This window comes from Syngnathus floridae, chromosome 21 (assembly GCF_059516105.1).
Source record: "Syngnathus floridae isolate MCC-2025c chromosome 21, RoL_Sflo_1.0, whole genome shotgun sequence".
Taxonomy (NCBI): domain Eukaryota; kingdom Metazoa; phylum Chordata; class Actinopteri; order Syngnathiformes; family Syngnathidae; genus Syngnathus; species Syngnathus floridae.
Genome location: NC_142433.1, coordinates 5,025,572 through 5,042,975, shown reverse-complemented (window position 1 = coordinate 5,042,975; position 17,404 = coordinate 5,025,572). Strand labels below are relative to the sequence as shown.

Sequence of the window (17,404 nt, the reverse complement as noted above, 5' to 3'; positions counted from 1 at the left end):
CACAGTGGTTGGTTTTATTGGATAGTTTTGAAATTTGGTAGAAAATGGACAAACGCAAGGTTCTGAACGAGTAACACAATGAAGTCAATTTCACCATTAATGATGTACAAACTGTTTAACGGTCAGAGCTGTCCTCATTTATAGTGTTCCTCTTATGCCACATTTCAGAAATACTGCTAGCAGCGTTTATACTTTAGGCCCTGCTTTACTTCTCTGTATAAATATCTCGATTGCGAACCCGTGTGGGAGTTGGGTCGCAACTTGGAGATGGCGCGTGTATAGATGTGGTGCGCACTTGATAACATGGATGTAAACTCTGCATGTGGCTGTGATAAGATTTGATATGTGATGATTATCTGAAAATACACTGGGATGTAGGAAGGAGCAAATAATAGTCCATGAGGCATTGAGATAGCGGAGCAAACTCACTGCGTGTGTGTTTTTGTGTGTGCGTGTGTGTATGTGTGAGTGTGGGGGCGGCGGTGATGATGATTCAAGTCAGATTTCTCACAGGAACAGACACTTCACTAGAAGCAGAGGCACATCGCAGTTGGCCAGTGCAGAAGGAATATTTTCACCCAAAAAATAGCCACGGATTGAGTAAAAACAAACTGTGGATATTAAATAGAATTTTTTTTTCCTTTTTTTTTTTTTTTGGAGGAGATAGAAAATGTCCAGAGTCGCCAGCCTGTCCAAACTGCGGCAGGAGAGGATGAAGGAGATCAACTTGAGGGTGAGTAACCATCACGAGCACACTTAGGTTAAAAAACAAAACAAAAAGTCAACTTTATTTTCCGTGAATATGAATTTTTCTGTGTTGTTACTTCCCCTTCTTGGGTTTCGCTGCCTTTTCCTGTTTGTGACACACGGAAGAAGGGCCCCGCTCATACAGGCCTGAGCCCATCATGCCTATCTCATCAGAGTGCTGGGCCTGTGGGTGTAGGTCTGTGTGTGTGTGTGCTTTTGCTTGTACATAGTGTGTTTGCTCTTACTGGATTGTCGTTGCCATAGAAATGGCCGTGCGCGCTTGTGTGTGTGGTATATCTGCTCTGTGTGAAAATCTCCAGAGCCTCAAAAAGGTTGCAAAACGTGTCAGTACAGGTGTGAGGGATTGGGATTGGATCAATTAATGTTTAAAAATGCTTTTGTTTCCTTATTATTATTATTATTATTTTATTGTTCTCTATTCTGCAGAAGCTAACCTCAAGTTAAAAATGCTAATGTCGCTTATTGTAACGCCTACACGTGCATACAAAATACCAATTTTGATTAAACACAATTGTGTCTGCTTACAAGAACTCTACTTGGAACTTGAGAAATGTACAAAATGCTGTCGTCTGCATTTCACAAAATCGAAATCGGTGCAATAGAACCAACTACAGGATGTGAATGCAAATGCCTTGTTTATGCGATCTACCAATTTATTTAATTTGCATGTATCCATTTTATTTTTCTGTATTTGACATTCATGTGCTATTTAAAAAAAAAAAATCTGAAGTAACTATTTCTTTAGTGATTTGTTTGGCTCAATATGTGCTTGCAGAATGGCTTGCACTATGACTTCTGCTTTTACAGTGTGATCATCATGCGATCGACTCATGCACTACCCTCTTTTTTTTTTAAGTGACATTTTGTTTTCATTCTGGGTACATTTTAAAGTACACATTTATTAGAGTCAACAGAGTAAACCCTACAAACTGCAGTAATCACCTTCAAGCTTCCATCTTGGATTCAATTCAATTCACAATCTCAGCGACTAACTTGGATAGTCACGAATTGAAGTATACAGGTGATAATACTGTCGTGATGCATTTCTGTTGACTTTTTTTCCTCTCACCCAATCTCCCCAGAATAAAGAGCGAGAGCGTATGAGGGAGCGAGAGAAGGCAGCTCGGGAGAGGGAGGCCCATTACAACAATGGTCACCTCTTCACCTCCCTCACAGTGTCGGGAACCACGCTGTGCTCTGCCTGCAACAAGAGCATCACGGCCAAGGAGGCGCTCTGCTGTCCCAGTAAGTCATGGCCAGTACAAAATAGTGGCAGATGCAATCGAGTGATGATACATGGAATAACACTGTGAGGTTTTGAGCAAACTAACTATAATTTTCACATTTTTTTTCCCCCCAGCATGCAATGTGACCATCCACAACCGCTGCAGAGACGCTTTGCCCAACTGTGCCAAAGTCAAACAGCGAGTAAGATCCCAATTTAGAATATGTAATTTTGTGCTTGATGTGTGGTTTCCTTTGAGAATTCAAATTAAAATTTCCATGTATGTCATCTACAGCAGCAGAAGACAGCGCTAATGCGCAACAACTCGTCGTTGCAGAATGTGAACATGCGCACAAGTAAGACACTTTGTCCCATTCTTAATCCTCTCATCATTTTATTTTTTTTTTCTGATGTTTTGGCTCATCTTCAATGTATAGATCCAATCATGCGTGAGCGTCCCACGTCGGCCATCTACCCTTCCGAAAGCCTCCGCCATTCCCTTCTCGGATCTCGTCGAGGGCGTTCTGGCCTCTCATTGTCCAAAAGTGTCTCCACGAACAACATTGCAGGGTGAGCAAGTTGTCAGCCTCAGACTAGTGGAACTTTTTAAAGTTCTTACTTAATTATTTCAAAGTACGATTTAATTTCAATAATTAAATAACCATTCTCATTCAAAACAGATTATCATTAGCTTAGTCAAAATGAACAAACTGATTAATTTAAAAAATGCTTCATGTGTAAAATTTTCATTTGTGTCTGCCGCAGGAACCTGACCGACGACTCTCCTCTGGGCCTGCGGCGGATCTTGTCCCAGTCTACGGACTCCCTCAGCTTCAGGAACAGAGCCATGTCGATGGAGTCCCTCAACGACGACGGTACAAGGTCAACTTTGACTGCGAGGCCCACGGCTGAACCTCGCCCTTTATTAGTCGATGTTCTGGTTAAAGGGGACTACTACTACACTTCCATCCTGGAGGAGATGGAACTGGAGAGCGAGGACTTCAAGGCCGACTCGTGGAGCATGGCCGTCAACACAGATTATTTACACGCACATAGCAAAAATGTCATCAAGAGGCAGGATGTCATTTATGGTGACGACTTCTCACCCCGCCCGTCTGCACTTGAGTAAAGAAACCTCAAAGCAACCCATATTCTACTATGTGATGTCTCCACCCAGAGTTAATTCAGACTGAGGTGCACCACATGCGCACGCTGCGCATCATGCAAAGGGTGTTCCGGCAGGGCCTGCTGGAGGAGCTGCAGCTGGACCCGAGCACCGTACACGCCTTGTTCCCCTGCCTGGATCAGCTGATCGGCATCCACTCTCACTTCCTGTTGCAGCTGCTGCTCCGCCGCAACGCCAGCCTGCAGCCTGATTCCGACTGCAACTTCACCATACACCGCCTGGGTGACATACTGCTGGAGCAGGTCAGTTTATATCCACTGGTGTTTCCCAAAACATGGTCCAATTTTCTCCATGAGGACCAGAACCTGAACTCAAGAGACACGAGCATTACAAATAATTAAAAAAACAGCATGCTTCAGAAAATGCTTGCTGCTGATTTTTGGTTTAATTTTTAGTCTCCCTGAAAGTGCATTTTTATAGGACGTCTTGATTTGTGTTTCCAGTTCTCCGGCCAGAGTGCTGACGACATGCAGAAGACCTACGCAGAGTTCTGCAGTCGCCACATAAAGGCGGTCAAGTTGTACAAGTCACTAATGGCCAGGGACAAGAGGTTTCAGTGCTTCATTCGAGTGAGAGACAAAAATGAGAAAAAGAATAAATGATAGCGAGTTTAAGTTTTGTACTCATGTATGTTTGTATGCAGCGTGTGAGTCGAGGACCCTGGCTGCGTTGCCATGGTATCCAGGAATGCATTTTGTTGGTGACTCAGCGCATATCCAAGTACCCCGTCCTCATTCAGCGTATTCTGGAGAATACCGTCGGTGAATTGTCACTCTTTCATTTTCAGCATTCACACAGTTAGACATCTACAATTCCATAGGATTTTATTGATTTTATCTAACAGAAGATGACGTAGAAGCATCCTCCATAGCCCAAGCTCTATCCATGGTCAGAGATCTTCTCAACTCAATAGATCAACAGGTAAGCTCACATTTAAAAAAAAAAATGACTCATGCACTGGTTTTTGATCGTGACATCATGACCTGTATGGCAGATGGAAGAGCTGGAGAAGACGCAGCGAATGCAGGAGATCCAGGCCAAACTGGACCAGCGGTCCGAGACCCGGGTGAGGGACGGCGGACTTTTCAGGCCCGTCGAGCTGCTCCGCCGCAAACTCGTCTACGAGGGAACGCTGATGTGGAAAACTCCCGGATCCCGACTCAAAGGTGAAAAAAAATAGGACTAATGTGGTGCGCGTGAGCTGAAGTCCGTCCTAGTGGCTGGTCAGTAGATGGCATTAGGGTCCACACCACCTCTAGTGAAACTAAAATGTCAGATTCTACTTGAGCCTACTTTTATTTCTGTGAACATAATTCAATTCATCTTTTGTAGTGACTCGCTTAGCTTTTCTTTTCTTCACTGCTACAATTGTTAGGCTGACACTCGAGCTTTAAAAACAAGACACTTGCACTTCCCTGGCACTCACTCATTATTTTGATCTATATTTACACACATACAAGTCTTTTCAAAGTCTTCTCACCCCCTCTAAGAGCGCTGTCAAAATGAAGCGCCCTCCCTTAGAACCTGATGCGAGTGGGCTTTGCGGGGATCATTCGTACCCTCTGCAACCATCTTGGTACTGGCCTGTGTTGTTGTGGCCTTTTGCTCTCTTGATAGGCAATCAAGGGAAGTGCTCCAGTCATTACGACTCGATGTACAAATTGTTCTCATGTCAAAGCACTTTTATTAATAAATCCTTGTGATATTTAATTGGTTGTACACATCTGACTGCAGTATTTTTGTGTAGATTTGCACGTCTTACTGATGACGGACATCCTGGTGTTTCTTCAGGAGAAAGACCAGAGGTACATCTTTCCATGCCTGGTAAGATACACAAAGCTGTAGTTAGAGTTATGTATGTGCCGCCACTGTGCACTGACAACACTCGGCCCTCTCCAGGACAAGCCACCCGTGCTGTCCCTGCAGAACCTCATCTTGAGGGACATAGCCAACCAAGAGCGCGGGATGTTCCTCATCAGCGATTGCTCGCCACCGGAGATGTACGAGGTGCACGCCGCCTCCAGGGAGGACAAGAACATGTGGATACGGCAAATCCAGCGCACAGTCAACAAGTGGGGCCACAAGTTAGACCACACATAAATCTTAATACGTACAATGTGTTTATCCATGTTTGTTGTTTCTTCGCAGGTGTCCATCTCGTGAGGAGTTCCCCCTCATAGAGACGGAGCACAAAGCCCATCTGAGGAGACTCAAAGGTCTGTTTAACCCTAAATGAGCCAACCAATCAACAAGTACATTCATTGACTGGCTGGTTGATTGTTCCACGGTGGCAGCGGACCTCCAGCAGAAGGACCGGGAAATGCTGGAGCTCCTGCAGGAGAGGGTGACCCTGTTCTGCGAGTTCGCCCAGGTGAGTTGCCAGGATGACCTGGAGCCTCCCGTCACGCGCTACCTGTTCAGGGCGGACACCCCGCAAGCTCCACGGGCAGAGAAGTTTCTGCTAGATGCCACGGCTGAGGGTAAGACAACAAATATGACCTTACTACCACATCACCAGGGGTGGTGCTCGTGTGATCGTGATGTTTCTCTGCAGTGGACCGACTCAGCGAACTCCTGCTGGGCTCCAGCGTCGACGTTCCTCTCCTGTGCCATCATAACAACATGGACATCACAGATACCAGTAATTTAATTTTTAATTCCTATTTTTCGAGCATTTCTTTGTGTTCCTTTTATTTTGCAATGTTTTTTCCTCTGTGCAGGTGATCATGTTCTTCTCATCAATGGAGCTAATGAGTTGCCAGCCACAAAGGTGAGTTTTGGTTCAATATACATTCACTTACACTATAATATTAGCTACTTGCTAAAAATGACTCTTTTGTGTTTGTGTTGAACAGGAGGTCTGTCAGAGGCTGATGAATCTCAGCGTTTGTCTTCATGCACTCCAGGTAAGTTGTGTACACCACCAAACACTTCCATGTTCTTTTCATAATAGGAGCAAACACTTCCTTTTGACTGACAACTACATCAGCACAACAAATTGTCTTTAATTATTATTTTTTTTTTACAAAATACATGATTGCAAATGAGCGGGCCTTTTCACAATAAGAGCTACCACCTCAACCACTTCCTCATAATATACACTACTGTATTTCTATACAAAAATACATTAAAATGATTGCATCTTTCAATATGTACTACCACAACTTCCTCTTAAGACTGTTTTCAAATTTAAATTCAAAAAGGCTGCTGTCATCAAGCAAGACTCCATCCTGGAGCTGCTGCTGCAGCAGGAGGACCCGGCGTCGCCGGTGTCGGCGGGTTCCTGGCGGCAGAACCGCGAGGCTGCCAGCGGCGCCACCATCGGCGAGCTGGCCCTGCTGCAGAGGCAGCACAGCCTGCTGCAGGAGGAGCTGCTGAGGCTGCGCAACGCCGAGACTCGCTTCAAGGACAGCGAGAAGGCTCGAGCCAAGCTGGAGAAGCAGGTCCGACACATGAAGGGCTGCGGCGAGGCCGTGTCCTCGTACGAGCACGGCGATACAGCCTCTCAAGTAAGAACACCACAAACGTGTGTTGAATTTCCTACCAGGGATCAATAAAGTATCTACTATCTATCAAGATCTATGTGAATTAATTTTATGTTTTTTTCACACACTGATTTGATACTTGTACAGCCTGGAAAGGAAGGCTTGAGTGCAAGTTCCGAGTGGGACAACGAGGCACGCCAATCAAACGCTCCTCGAGGAGGCAGCGACGAGGAGGTCAACATGACGTCTGATGATGATGTGGAAGAAGAGGAAGAGGAGGAGGAGGCATCTCAAAGCTCCAGAGGTTCGACAGAACAGCCATTTTTTTGAAGCAGCCATTTTAATTGACCCACTTCCAGGGGTCTTTCAAAGACTGACAAATCCTACAGATGAATCATCATAAAACAGGAAACTCAATTAATTCTTGATGCCTGTTAATTTGTTGCTAATACCAATTTTTCCTTACCACAGACTTCCGAGATATTCCAGAGGAGATCTGATCTTCCACCAACAAGCTAAGTGACCTGCACACTCCAATAGAAAAACCATTATGCTGCAATGTACGTATCTGTGTCTTGAATGAATTATTACTTAAATTATTGAGTCGCTTTGCTTTCCTCACTTAAGGGCTTGTGTGTGGAGTCGTTTGCATGATTATTTACTGAATAAAAGGGTGAGGTGTTGTGAACTAATCTAAGAATTCACACTACTACACAGATGTGCTTCTGTTCAACAATATTATTTTGTGCTATTATCTTGACATTTTTAACTTAATCACATAAAGTCTAAGTCATTTCAAAGTTTTTATTACAGTGGTATCTCAACTTACTAGTTTTTCCAGCCAGGGCTCACTAGCTTTATGCTAACACGCAAAGCAAAATGCCATATATGGGCTAATGAAACTAGCATCGATATTGTGGTGTTAAAACCCTTTAAGTAATGGACATTTGAACACAAATATACATCAACACATGTCGACAGATAGTACAATATTCATAGTCATATTCCGTATATATGAAAACGGCATAAATTCAGAAGCATGCATGTTTCCAGTGTCATTGACTCCAGCCTATATATTCTTTAAAACTCTTTGACAAGCTTTGTAAAAAGATCTCTTGTTGCACTTTCCAATTTGTTACAAGTTGCCAGGTGACATTTCTGTATACAAGATAATTATTATATTATGACGTTAAGATGATACTGTACAACGTGAAATTGGACATGGATTGTAAACACAGAAGAACAAATCTATTGTCATACTAATACGAAATGTATTGTCTCCTCATCAATAAACTTTTCATACCACCAAAGTAGGATGTGAAGGTTGATGCCGCCAAGAAAGAACCACACGCACACTTATGCAGAGTCCCTCATCCTAATCCCACAGACAATGTCAGCCAAAAGATGGTTATTAATAACCCGCAGGGGCCCACAGAGAGGAATAACTGACATAGTCACAGCCCCCTTGTTGCCCCCACCTCCATCGGTCCATATATACGCTTGTCGTTGCCACTGTGCCCCCCTCTCCCAGGAGACCCCCAATTATAGTCGGCGCAGGCCAGGTGATGGACTACAGTTACAAGGCAGGAATGTCCAGCCACCGACTCTTCTGTGTGTGCCGTCCGGTTGGACATCTCTCGCTCGCTCCTTCATCGTGTCCCACACAGACGACTCAGTCACAATGCATTTTAATGACATGCTTTATTGCGCATCCTTTCTATTTGAGCCTACAAGAAGACTTTTTGATATGCGATTTATTAGGCTCAGCTTTAGTATTAACACAACTGTAAATAAATCAGTGATTATTCTTTTCGAATCACAATCATTCCAGTTAATGTTTGGATGTAATTTGTGTCCAACATCCCCAGGTTGCAACAAAGTAACTGCAATTGTAACTAATAATATAATACAACCGCTAATATTTTAGTACTGTTAAGTATTTATTATTGAAGACAATCAGGAAGTGAAGCCACTTCCATGCACAGAGACACACATACTCACATTTTCTCACACATGTGCACGCACACACTATCTCTCACAAGTTTGTAAGCTGGCGTGGGACATGCTGTCGTTGTCGTTGAGTCAGAGAGCAAGCGGCGGGGCTGTGGCATTACAGTATGTCGCAGTGCAAACTCACAGAGTGTCACACCAGATTAGAACAGACTTGTGCTCACTTGACGGCGTCAACAGCTGTGAGTCAACATGCTAAACTAGTAGCATTACTCACGACACACACACACAGTAACCTTTTCTTATTTCGACCAGAACAAGACGACGACTCAGATAATGGGTTGAGGCTAAGCTTGCAAATGTCACATGACCAAACCCAGGTAACAGGTGAGCTCCTGATGGTACTGTGATGTCATTTTCAAGTGGCAGTGCAAGACAAAATACGTGAAGGTAAAAGAAAAATGGAGTTCAATTACATTTTAAAATTAATAACAAAATGCTGGAGTCGTATTTAAAAATAAAAAACAAAGTGAAAGGAGAAGCGCAGGATGCTGCAAGTCAGGGTGTGTCCAAATGGAGGGTGCGTCCACAGGGATGATCCCAAAGTGGGGGCGTCCCCCTCCTCGGCCCCCCGTATAAAAGTCCGCCCTCCATCTTGGTCAGAGTTTGGTGTCTCATCCCCGTTGCCAGACTTGGGCATCCGTCATCCCGTCCTTCTGTCTGTCCTTCTCATCTCATTGTCCTCTCTACTAAAGAAAAGAATAACAATAGTAAGCCAAAATGGAGGCCATCAAGAAGAAGATGCTGATGCTCAAGCTGGACAAGGAGAACGCTCTGGACCAGGCCGAGCAAGCGGAAGCCGACAAGAAAGCGGCGGAGGACAGAAGCAAACAGGTGGGCCACTAATTCTCTGCCTCTGAAATGTTGGGCGACAAAAACTACAACAATGGCCGACTGTTTTTTATCGCTGCAGCATGAGGACGAGCTCCTGCAGATGCAGAAGAAGCTGAAGGGGACGGAGGACGAGCTGGACAAATACTCTGAGGCGCTCAAGGATGCTCAAGAGAAGCTGGAGGTGGCCGACAAGAAGGCTGCCGACGTGAGTGACAAAAAAAAAAAAAACACACACACACTTAGTAGTTTGTCACCCAATAAAAGCACCAGCACTTTTTTTAAATGGTCATATTGCTTGATCAAAGCTGCCAGTGTAAATCAAGCCTCATCAAGCCACACTGTGCATTCCATTCTCCTCATGCTCTGGATGGAGACCCCCGCCCCCCCCCAGCACACGCACCCACAGCTGTCGAGGGGATTCAGGGCTCCCGCTTGGGCCATGATGTCAGCCGCTAAACCTCGACTCGTAGCTTAACAATGGCCCCGCTCCTTTTTAGGTGCAAGCCTGTTTGAGCGCTACCTGATAGCGGCCAAGACATTTTATTTCTGGAAAATGTTTTGTTTGCATCTAATTTCATGTATTCCTTTTTAGCAAAGCAATCATGAAGATAATTTACATCGTTCATATGGAATTTTATCATTACCTGGTGTGGTCACACTTTATCACACCAGTTTGTGTGACTCAGCCTGTACATTTTGTGTGCACAGGCTGAGGCAGAGGTGGCCTCCCTGAACAGGCGCATCCAACTTGTGGAGGAAGAGTTGGACCGAGCTCAGGAGAGGCTGGCCACCGCTCTGCAGAAGCTGGAGGAGGCCGAAAAGGCGGCCGATGAGAGCGAAAGGTAATTGTTGGAATGGAGGATGCTCAAAGCAAAAGAGAAAAAAAATTGGACGTATAAATATCAAAATATTCAAGCCATGTTACGTAAAGAATTGTATACTAGCTAACACCACCTTTAGAGACATTACACAATAATTTTGGCATTTATATTCAATTGCATGGATGATTACGAAACACCATTAACTCATAAAAAACACCAAGATTCCACCAAATGGCGACAAAGAATTTTTATTATTCCTTATTTGCCTGCGCAGAGGCATGAAGGTGATTGAGAACAGGGCCTTGAAGGATGAGGAGAAGATGGAGCTGCAGGAGATCCAGCTGAAGGAAGCCAAGCACATCGCAGAGGACTCGGACCGCAAGTACGAGGAGGTGAGTCGGACCGCCGCAATTCCTGCAGGTAGGTATGCCCATTTACTCTGGGAATGTCGTGGTGGTGCAGGTGGCTCGTAAGCTGGTCATCGTGGAAGGCGAGCTGGAGCGTACGGAGGAAAGAGCCGAGCTGGCTGAGGCGTAAGTTTCTCGCCACACGTTTTTTTTTTTTAAACCTGCTTCCTTGTTGCCACAGAACATTTGACTCGCGAGGTACCTACTATTCTAACACAGACCGTTTTTGTTCCAACATAAACGCATGCTGCAGTAAATGTGCCGAGCTGGAGGAGGAACTGAAGAACGTCACCAACAACCTGAAGTCTCTGGAGGCTCAGGCGGAGAAGGTAAGCCAACATGACTCACAACTACAAGACGACGAGATATTGTGTGCATGTTTTCATCTGAGTGAATCTGTCTACACAGTACTCCCAGAAGGAGGACAAATACGAGGAGGAGATCAAGATCCTGACGGATAAACTCAAAGAGGTGAGAAAGGCTCAAATATTTTGAATCACTTCAAGAGATGAAAATATTAATATGAAATGTTTTGTGGTGATTAGGCTGAGACCAGAGCGGAGTTTGCTGAAAGGTCTGTGGCCAAGCTGGAGAAGACTATTGATGATCTGGAAGGTAAGAAAACACCAAGCATTCTTCAAAGTCTGGGTTGTTTTACTTTATTTTATTGTACAGAGGTTCAACATTTTTTTACTTGGATGACATTTTCGAATAATATAAACTTCACCTATATAAAGGCAAATGAAGCTTTTACCTTCCTCACCGTTAATTGTTTTGTTGCCTTTCCCCAGATGAGCTGTACGCGCAGAAACTCAAGTACAAAGCCATCAGCGAGGAACTGGACCACGCGCTCAATGACATGACCTCCATGTAAGACACGCATTACTTTTCATCTGAAGTTATTGGAGACTTTTTAAAAAAAAATATATATTTTTTTTTGTTTTCTAGCTAAACACCCAGGAAGCCTTACTCCCCTCCGCTTCTTCTTCCTCTTCCACGACGTTTCTCGCACTTTCACAACCTTCATCCATTTTCTGAACCGCTTTATCCTCACTGTTTTGCAAAATCCAACCAGAAACTTTCATTTCGGTCCCTGTCAAATCTTTGTAAGTCTTTGTAACGCCATTAAAAATTAGAGGAAGGTCTTGCTTTTCAGCCTTTTTCATATTTCAAAGTGGAAAAAAATATCTAGACCAGCCCAAAATAAGCAAGTTGTTTGGTGAGTTGTATTATTTTCTAATTTCATGAAGGAGATAACACAACATGTGGATAACAGCTAAAACATGACCAAGCATAGCCTGTACAGTTATTTAAACAATTAATTCTTTCTTATGGGGGATTAAAATGTTGAGGTAGGAATGTTTTTGGAATGGAAAGTCAACATTGAGCTTTTGGAGGGCATAAAATGCAGGGAAAAACAAAGTTTTCATGCTGCTGTTTTTTCCACTCACATTTCCCATTACAGGACGACATTTCAAGCATTTGGCCATTGTATTTGCATGCATAGTTAGTGTGCCTCATGAATATGAAATGCTCAAACGCCTTTCCATACAACATTTCTTGATCTTATGCTACATCCACATTGAGAATGCAGCAGTAAAAAGTCTCTCCTTAGGTTCACCGCTGCCCTCTTGTGGCTGATTTTATGAATTGCTACTAAGTCGTCTTCGTAGCAACGATGCAGGTTTGCTCTCTGTGTCTTCCGTGTCACTTTCACACTGTCTCTGTAGGATATTGGGGGGGGGGGATATTGGGAATGACTGTTACCACAGTATGATGCAGCTGAGTAATTTTTTTCTTATCACGTAACTGCTCCGTGAATTGATATTTTACCTCAGGTGCATCAGATGTGCCTTTACACAACAGTTTTAAGCGGACCAGACGGTTGCAGATCCAAACCATGTTGTAGGACATCTGAGGACACCAAAAGCACAGCTATATAAATTACAATACAACCAACACGTGTGCAAAAAAAAAAAGTGTAGATTATGCACCTTCCACTTCCTTCTGGCGTTGAATTTCTTGAAGTTCTTCATGTTTATGGATGATCGACTCCTCTTCGCTTTCTGTTGCCGCGTCAGGGGCTGCAACAGAAACAGATGGGTCAGTGCTAAATAGAATTTAAAAAAAATGACAGAGAAGAATACAAGAAGACATACTCTAACCTTGATCCACGGGTGAAGGAGACACTCCTCGGCCGTCATTCTGTCACTGCAACACACATTTATTTTGTGTAAAGGAAAATACATCTAACGTAAAAAATATACAATATACGGAATTTATATAGCAGAGGAGAAAAGGTGAAGCAAAAAATTAATATTTATTTAACAAGTTTAAATTTGATATATCTCCAATAAATATGCTGCTATAGAAATGAATCCCTACCTGGTATTTTTGACCAGGAGATTCTGAATGAAATCTTTGGCTGTGCTGCTGGTGGTGCTGAACCAATGCGTGTCAAACTCGTAGTTCACAGCCAGGACGTTCCTCAGCGTGTCTTCATCCGTGTTGCCCTGGAAGGGTGACATGCCGCTCAAGCTGTGGACACGGCGTAGAGACACGACTGTGAAACCACAAGTCAGTCTGTTGGTTGATGTCGCACGCCGCCCCATATGCTCTCCAACTTACAGTATGTACGTAATGACGCCGATGCTCCTGAAGGGGGCAGAAAGAATACGATAAATGTGTCAAGGTGAGGAAAAGTGCTTGAATAATCGCAACGTGTAGGACACACAATGGGCAAGGACAGGAAGTGCGCGGCATAATCACCACATATCGGCCGCCGTCCCCAGGGGTTCGCTGTTGATCACCTCCGGGGCTGGACAAAATGGGACAAAACACTACCTTCAACCACAACCTAAAGGTTATTGTCATCAAAAAGAAGTGAAATGTGTCACAAGTTTGGTACGTGGGCTCCCTCTTGTGGTGAGAAAGACTCACTGACTGTTCCATTGGGCCTAAACTCAATGCATTCATTTTGCAGATGGTGAGATTGACTTAAAAATGAAATTTCATTTTCAAAATTGTATCCAAAATCTATGCACCTTCCAAGCCTTGTTGATTTTAAGAATGTCAAGCTCTAGTGTGTCGCATGTTCCTCCCTTGAGGAGCAAGCGAGTAATCCAATTAGAGTGACACCATTAAAAATGGATTAAACAAAGCCAGGCTGGAGTTAGTGAAATTTACAAGTCAGCTCTGACATTGGGGGTGACCATTTTGCACAGAGCTTTAAAAAAATATAAATGGGTGTTTGTATAGCTGTTAATGCAATTATTATTTTCCAACATAAAGGTAGACTGAATTCAATTAAACGAGCAAGGCTGACCGATGTACTGAGGGGTGCCACTGGTGCTCTTGTACTCCTCCCCGGGGACAAAATGGTGGGAGAGACCAAAGTCAATGAGTTTGATGTCGGGGTGAGGTGATTCTTTATCCGACAGCATAATGTTTTCTGGCTGAATGGAGATAAAATGAGGTCAGTGTACGATTATGCACGCAGTTTGTTGTCCATGCATGTCACAAACGTTGTACCTTCAGGTCAAAATGGCCGATGTTCTTGCTGTGCATGAAGGCCAGCCCATCCAGGATCTGCTTCATGAACTCGATGGCCTCGTCCTCTGTCACCATCTCCTTCTCGGCGATGAAGTCAAACAGCTCACCGCCGCTCACACTGGAATTTGTCCATGGAGGGTGAGTCAGATAAACAGAATTTGTTAAACAGGACATGTATACAAACCTTTCAATATGGAACTTAGCAGGTTCTCATCTGGAACATTTTAGGTAAGTATAGTCTATCAGATAAATTTTGGCCTAGCTCATGTGTGTTGTTCTAAACATCTGCTCAACTCACATTTCCAAGATGAGCACCACCTCCGAGCGACTATCAAAGACATCCTTTAAGGTGATGATGTTGGGGTGCTGCAGGGCCCGTAAGACCTCCACTTCCTGCTCCACGGATCTTCGTTCCAGGCCCAGAAGGCTACACGTGGTTTTGCGCAGCTTCACAAACTTGCCTGCCCAGTACGTGCCTGTGGCCAACTCGCGGACCCGGCGGACTTCACCGAAATGGCCGCTGTGTAGAAAGAAAGAAGTTACAGAAGCTTGAGGTAGGAAAAAATATTTAAGAAATCCCACAAGGCAACATTCAAGGGCCCCTTCCGTTTAGATTCGTGAAATTTAATATTGAATCAATGTCCTCATCCTGACCTCCCCAGTACTTCCTCGATCTCGTAGAAGTCCTCCACATTCTCAGGCTTGAACACGGCCATGTTGATTCACTTTCCAAGGGCTGTTTCCTCTTCTTCCTCCGCGGCTGGTTAATTTATATTAAACCACAAGTGGCGCATGATCATCCACAGTGTTGGGACCTAAACAAAAATCAACACTCAATAATTTTCACAAATTCAATTCAACAAAATCCATAGCATTGCTACATGCCCAAATCATGAATTTTCACATTCATTATTTTTAAACAGAAAAGCTAGAAAAAAAAATAAGGCAAATAGTAGGGTTGTTTATTGACTGAGATTAGAATTTACTCGCAATCCAGAATAGAAATAAATTAAATAAATAAAAAACGCTTCCTGATGCTGGATTTGTTGTCCCCCTCCCTTGACTCGGTAGGAAGAGCACAACATGAAGTCTGAGGACATCAGTTTTGCAAGTTGTATTCAACTTCCACTTTCTATCTCACTTCCCAGTTTACAGCATGGAGCTACAGTTCAACCATGTATTTGATCTATTAGCTGTATTACATATATTTGCACAGAACCCCTCCAAAAAAAAACAGGATGTTTATTTAACTTGAATAACAACATGGAGCATTCATGGAATTCAATGACCTTAGCTTCATTTGTGTTGACCATGAGCCTCCAACTTCCCAAAGCATTCACTATTACTTTTCTCATATTTCCGTTTCTATCTGACATGTTCAGTTGAAATCCAGTAAATGAAGGAGTGGCCAGTCTCAAGGGAATGACGTGCATGTTCTGCAGTCATTAGAAAGCATGCCGTGCATTCAATTCCTCTGATGCGTTGTTAGTAACTGTTGCAATTGTTTTATTGCATCAACCTTTTATTCCCTCTTCGGTTACAAGAATTGTTTCACTCTGTGCTACGACAAGCTGCAATCATGTAATTCCGGCTAAGCAACTCGAATGACAAGAAACAATAATGAGACTGCGATGTCTCTAAATGTTCTTCACTCGTGTTTTCACGCTAGCATGGCATAGAGCTGCAAAATGCCGCCTATTTGACGGCCTCCTGCGTTGGCATGTGGCACCCCCGCAGTGAAGCTGTCAAACGAGAATGAGCAGGCTGTCCTTCCAACTCATTCTTAGCGCACTGTTAAATCTTATTTGATGGAGTTTTGTGCTGATAACACAATAATGAGTCATACTCGCCAGTTTCAAGATTCTCAGCATGCACGAAAAGCCCAAAATTTGGAATTTGAAAGTGCACCTGCAAAGTTAAGAAAACAAATTGCCCATCACAACAATCTCAGCTATTAACATGTAATTAGCTGCATGTTAATCATGACAGGACACAAAAAAAGGCTCATAGACCAATAACTAAGATTTTAATAATTTCATCCCCACCTATAATTTCAATATTAATCATATTTTAGTCATTCAACACAACCTTTTCAATTACCCCAATAAGGCTCTATTTGGCATCAACAGACATGAAAATGTGAGGAAAAGTCTGTCTAATGTTCAGGCAGCCATTGTGACATATCAGCTAAATAATATAACCTGACACTACGTTCTTAAACAGTTTAAAAGTAAAAATAGTCAAATATTTGGATGTAGTGTCTCAACATGTCCATCTCGTACATGTCAACCTGTTGTGACATGTCGAGGATATGGGCGCTATACAAATAAGAACACTTGACTTTTAGTAAGACTATTGATCATATAAAATATAATGACAAAGAGCACCGAGTGAAGGTATGCGGGCCAAAGGGAGCTTACTTACCCGGTGCAAGATGTGTTGTTCTCGGTTGGGTTCCCGTGTGAATGCTCGTAGTGTCAAACTCACGACGGTGATGACGTAGCTGGGAATGCGGAAAGCACTTGCACGTCACGACGTTCTGTCCGAATTAGCTTCACGGGTCTTTTCGGTTCCGAACGACAAGAGTGCGTTCACGGTACCTCCCAATAAGGGAATTCTGATGCCTCGCTGGCGTTTCCTTTTGATTTCGCAATAACGCCTCATTTGTTTTTATTGTCTAGAGGGCATGAATGAACGACGCGCGCCTTCACAATAAAACCGGAACTACTTCAATGTTAATTTCATTAATTTATACAGTATATTGTTTTAATGTCAGAGCACAACAAAAACAAATTTTGCCCAATATCTGGATTAAAATAACACTAATAAGGCACCTATTCCATGGGCTGATTGGAACTGGTGTTTAAAATCTTTTAAATCAATCTTATGGTGTAGTGCAATTTATTTAAAACTGTTAAGTCTTAATATACTCTAATAAAGCTCTGACAATAACTACGGAGCATAATATAATGAATAAAATAAAGTTAATGTTCATCTATAACTATTTCAAGTTGATTTTGTGGATAAAAACACTTTCATTTTAGATGAGTAATTGGGTGTCATGTGCTTTTTGTATTTAGTAATAAAGGTCGATCGAATAGAGTACACAAATGAAA

At 43.2% G+C, this 17,404-nt stretch overlaps 3 protein-coding genes across 7 annotated transcripts; 2 read left to right on the top strand and 1 right to left on the bottom strand.

Annotated features, from left to right (window-relative positions):
- The first annotated feature begins 489 nt into the window (after positions 1-489).
- Positions 490-7,974, top strand: arhgef2a (Rho/Rac guanine nucleotide exchange factor 2a). The gene is made up of 22 exons (XM_088364238.1): positions 490-733; positions 1,851-2,013; positions 2,129-2,196; positions 2,289-2,349; positions 2,431-2,563; positions 2,759-2,868; positions 2,941-3,084; positions 3,171-3,421; positions 3,623-3,748; positions 3,823-3,940; positions 4,024-4,100; positions 4,174-4,345; positions 4,927-5,003; positions 5,079-5,251; positions 5,328-5,395; positions 5,474-5,659; positions 5,734-5,820; positions 5,900-5,949; positions 6,035-6,085; positions 6,383-6,688; positions 6,812-6,968; positions 7,136-7,974. Exons 1-22 carry the CDS (start codon positions 671-673, stop codon positions 7,162-7,164), a joined length of 2,670 nt encoding a protein of 889 aa, XP_088220364.1. The 5' UTR covers positions 490-670; the 3' UTR covers positions 7,165-7,974.
- A 1,294-nt stretch (positions 7,975-9,268) lies between these two features.
- tpm3 (tropomyosin 3) lies at positions 9,269-11,947 on the top strand. Of its 2 annotated transcripts, XM_088364247.1 has the most exons (10): positions 9,269-9,508; positions 9,588-9,713; positions 10,217-10,350; positions 10,604-10,721; positions 10,792-10,862; positions 10,990-11,065; positions 11,145-11,207; positions 11,282-11,351; positions 11,528-11,606; positions 11,685-11,947. In XM_088364247.1, the coding sequence occupies exons 1-10, from the start codon at positions 9,395-9,397 to the stop codon at positions 11,686-11,688; spliced, it is 855 nt and encodes a 284-aa protein (XP_088220373.1). In that variant the 5' UTR covers positions 9,269-9,394; the 3' UTR covers positions 11,689-11,947. The 2 variants fall into 2 exon arrangements, with proteins under 2 accessions (XP_088220373.1, XP_088220374.1); XM_088364248.1 differs by lacking the exon at positions 11,685-11,947 and having other exon boundaries at positions 11,528-11,610.
- On the bottom strand, positions 11,380-16,944 carry LOC148380070 (death-associated protein kinase 2). Of its 4 annotated transcripts, none has more exons than XM_088364242.1 (13): positions 16,713-16,944; positions 16,135-16,196; positions 14,943-15,103; positions 14,587-14,808; positions 14,268-14,406; positions 14,062-14,191; positions 13,506-13,554; positions 13,365-13,391; positions 13,122-13,274; positions 12,896-12,947; positions 12,731-12,820; positions 12,570-12,650; positions 11,380-12,460 (listed from the first exon to the last, which is right to left on the bottom strand). In XM_088364242.1, exons 3-13 carry the CDS (start codon positions 15,002-15,004, stop codon positions 12,380-12,382), a joined length of 1,086 nt encoding a protein of 361 aa, XP_088220368.1. In that variant the 5' UTR covers positions 15,005-15,103; positions 16,135-16,196; positions 16,713-16,944; the 3' UTR covers positions 11,380-12,379. The 4 variants fall into 4 exon arrangements, with proteins under 4 accessions (XP_088220368.1, XP_088220367.1, XP_088220366.1 ...); XM_088364241.1 differs by having other exon boundaries at positions 16,139-16,196; XM_088364240.1 differs by lacking the exon at positions 16,135-16,196.
- Between the last annotated feature and the right edge of the window lie 460 nt (positions 16,945-17,404).

Excerpts from the sequence above, each read along its gene's own strand:
- arhgef2a (XM_088364238.1), top strand. The coding sequence starts at position 671 with ATGTCCAGAGTCGCCAGCCTGTCCAAACTGCGGCAGGAGAGGATGAAG. Across the intron at positions 3,422-3,622 it reads GTGACATACTGCTGGAGCAG|TTCTCCGGCCAGAGTGCTGA; the intron begins GTCAGTTTATAT and ends TTGTGTTTCCAG. Across the intron at positions 5,004-5,078 it reads GGTACATCTTTCCATGCCTG|GACAAGCCACCCGTGCTGTC; the intron begins GTAAGATACACA and ends GGCCCTCTCCAG.
- tpm3 (XM_088364247.1), top strand. The coding sequence starts at position 9,395 with ATGGAGGCCATCAAGAAGAAGATGCTGATGCTCAAGCTGGACAAGGAG. Across the intron at positions 11,208-11,281 it reads TGACGGATAAACTCAAAGAG|GCTGAGACCAGAGCGGAGTT; the intron begins GTGAGAAAGGCT and ends TGTGGTGATTAG. Across the intron at positions 11,352-11,527 it reads GACTATTGATGATCTGGAAG|ATGAGCTGTACGCGCAGAAA; the intron begins GTAAGAAAACAC and ends GCCTTTCCCCAG.
- LOC148380070 (XM_088364242.1), bottom strand. The coding sequence starts at position 15,004 with ATGGCCGTGTTCAAGCCTGAGAATGTGGAGGACTTCTACGAGATCGAG. Across the intron at positions 14,407-14,586 it reads GTGGTGCTCATCTTGGAAAT|TGTGAGCGGCGGTGAGCTGT; the intron begins GTGAGTTGAGCA and ends GACAAATTCCAG. Across the intron at positions 13,555-14,061 it reads TGGCACCCCTCAGTACATCG|CCCCGGAGGTGATCAACAGC; the intron begins GTCAGCCTTGCT and ends CATTTTGTCCAG.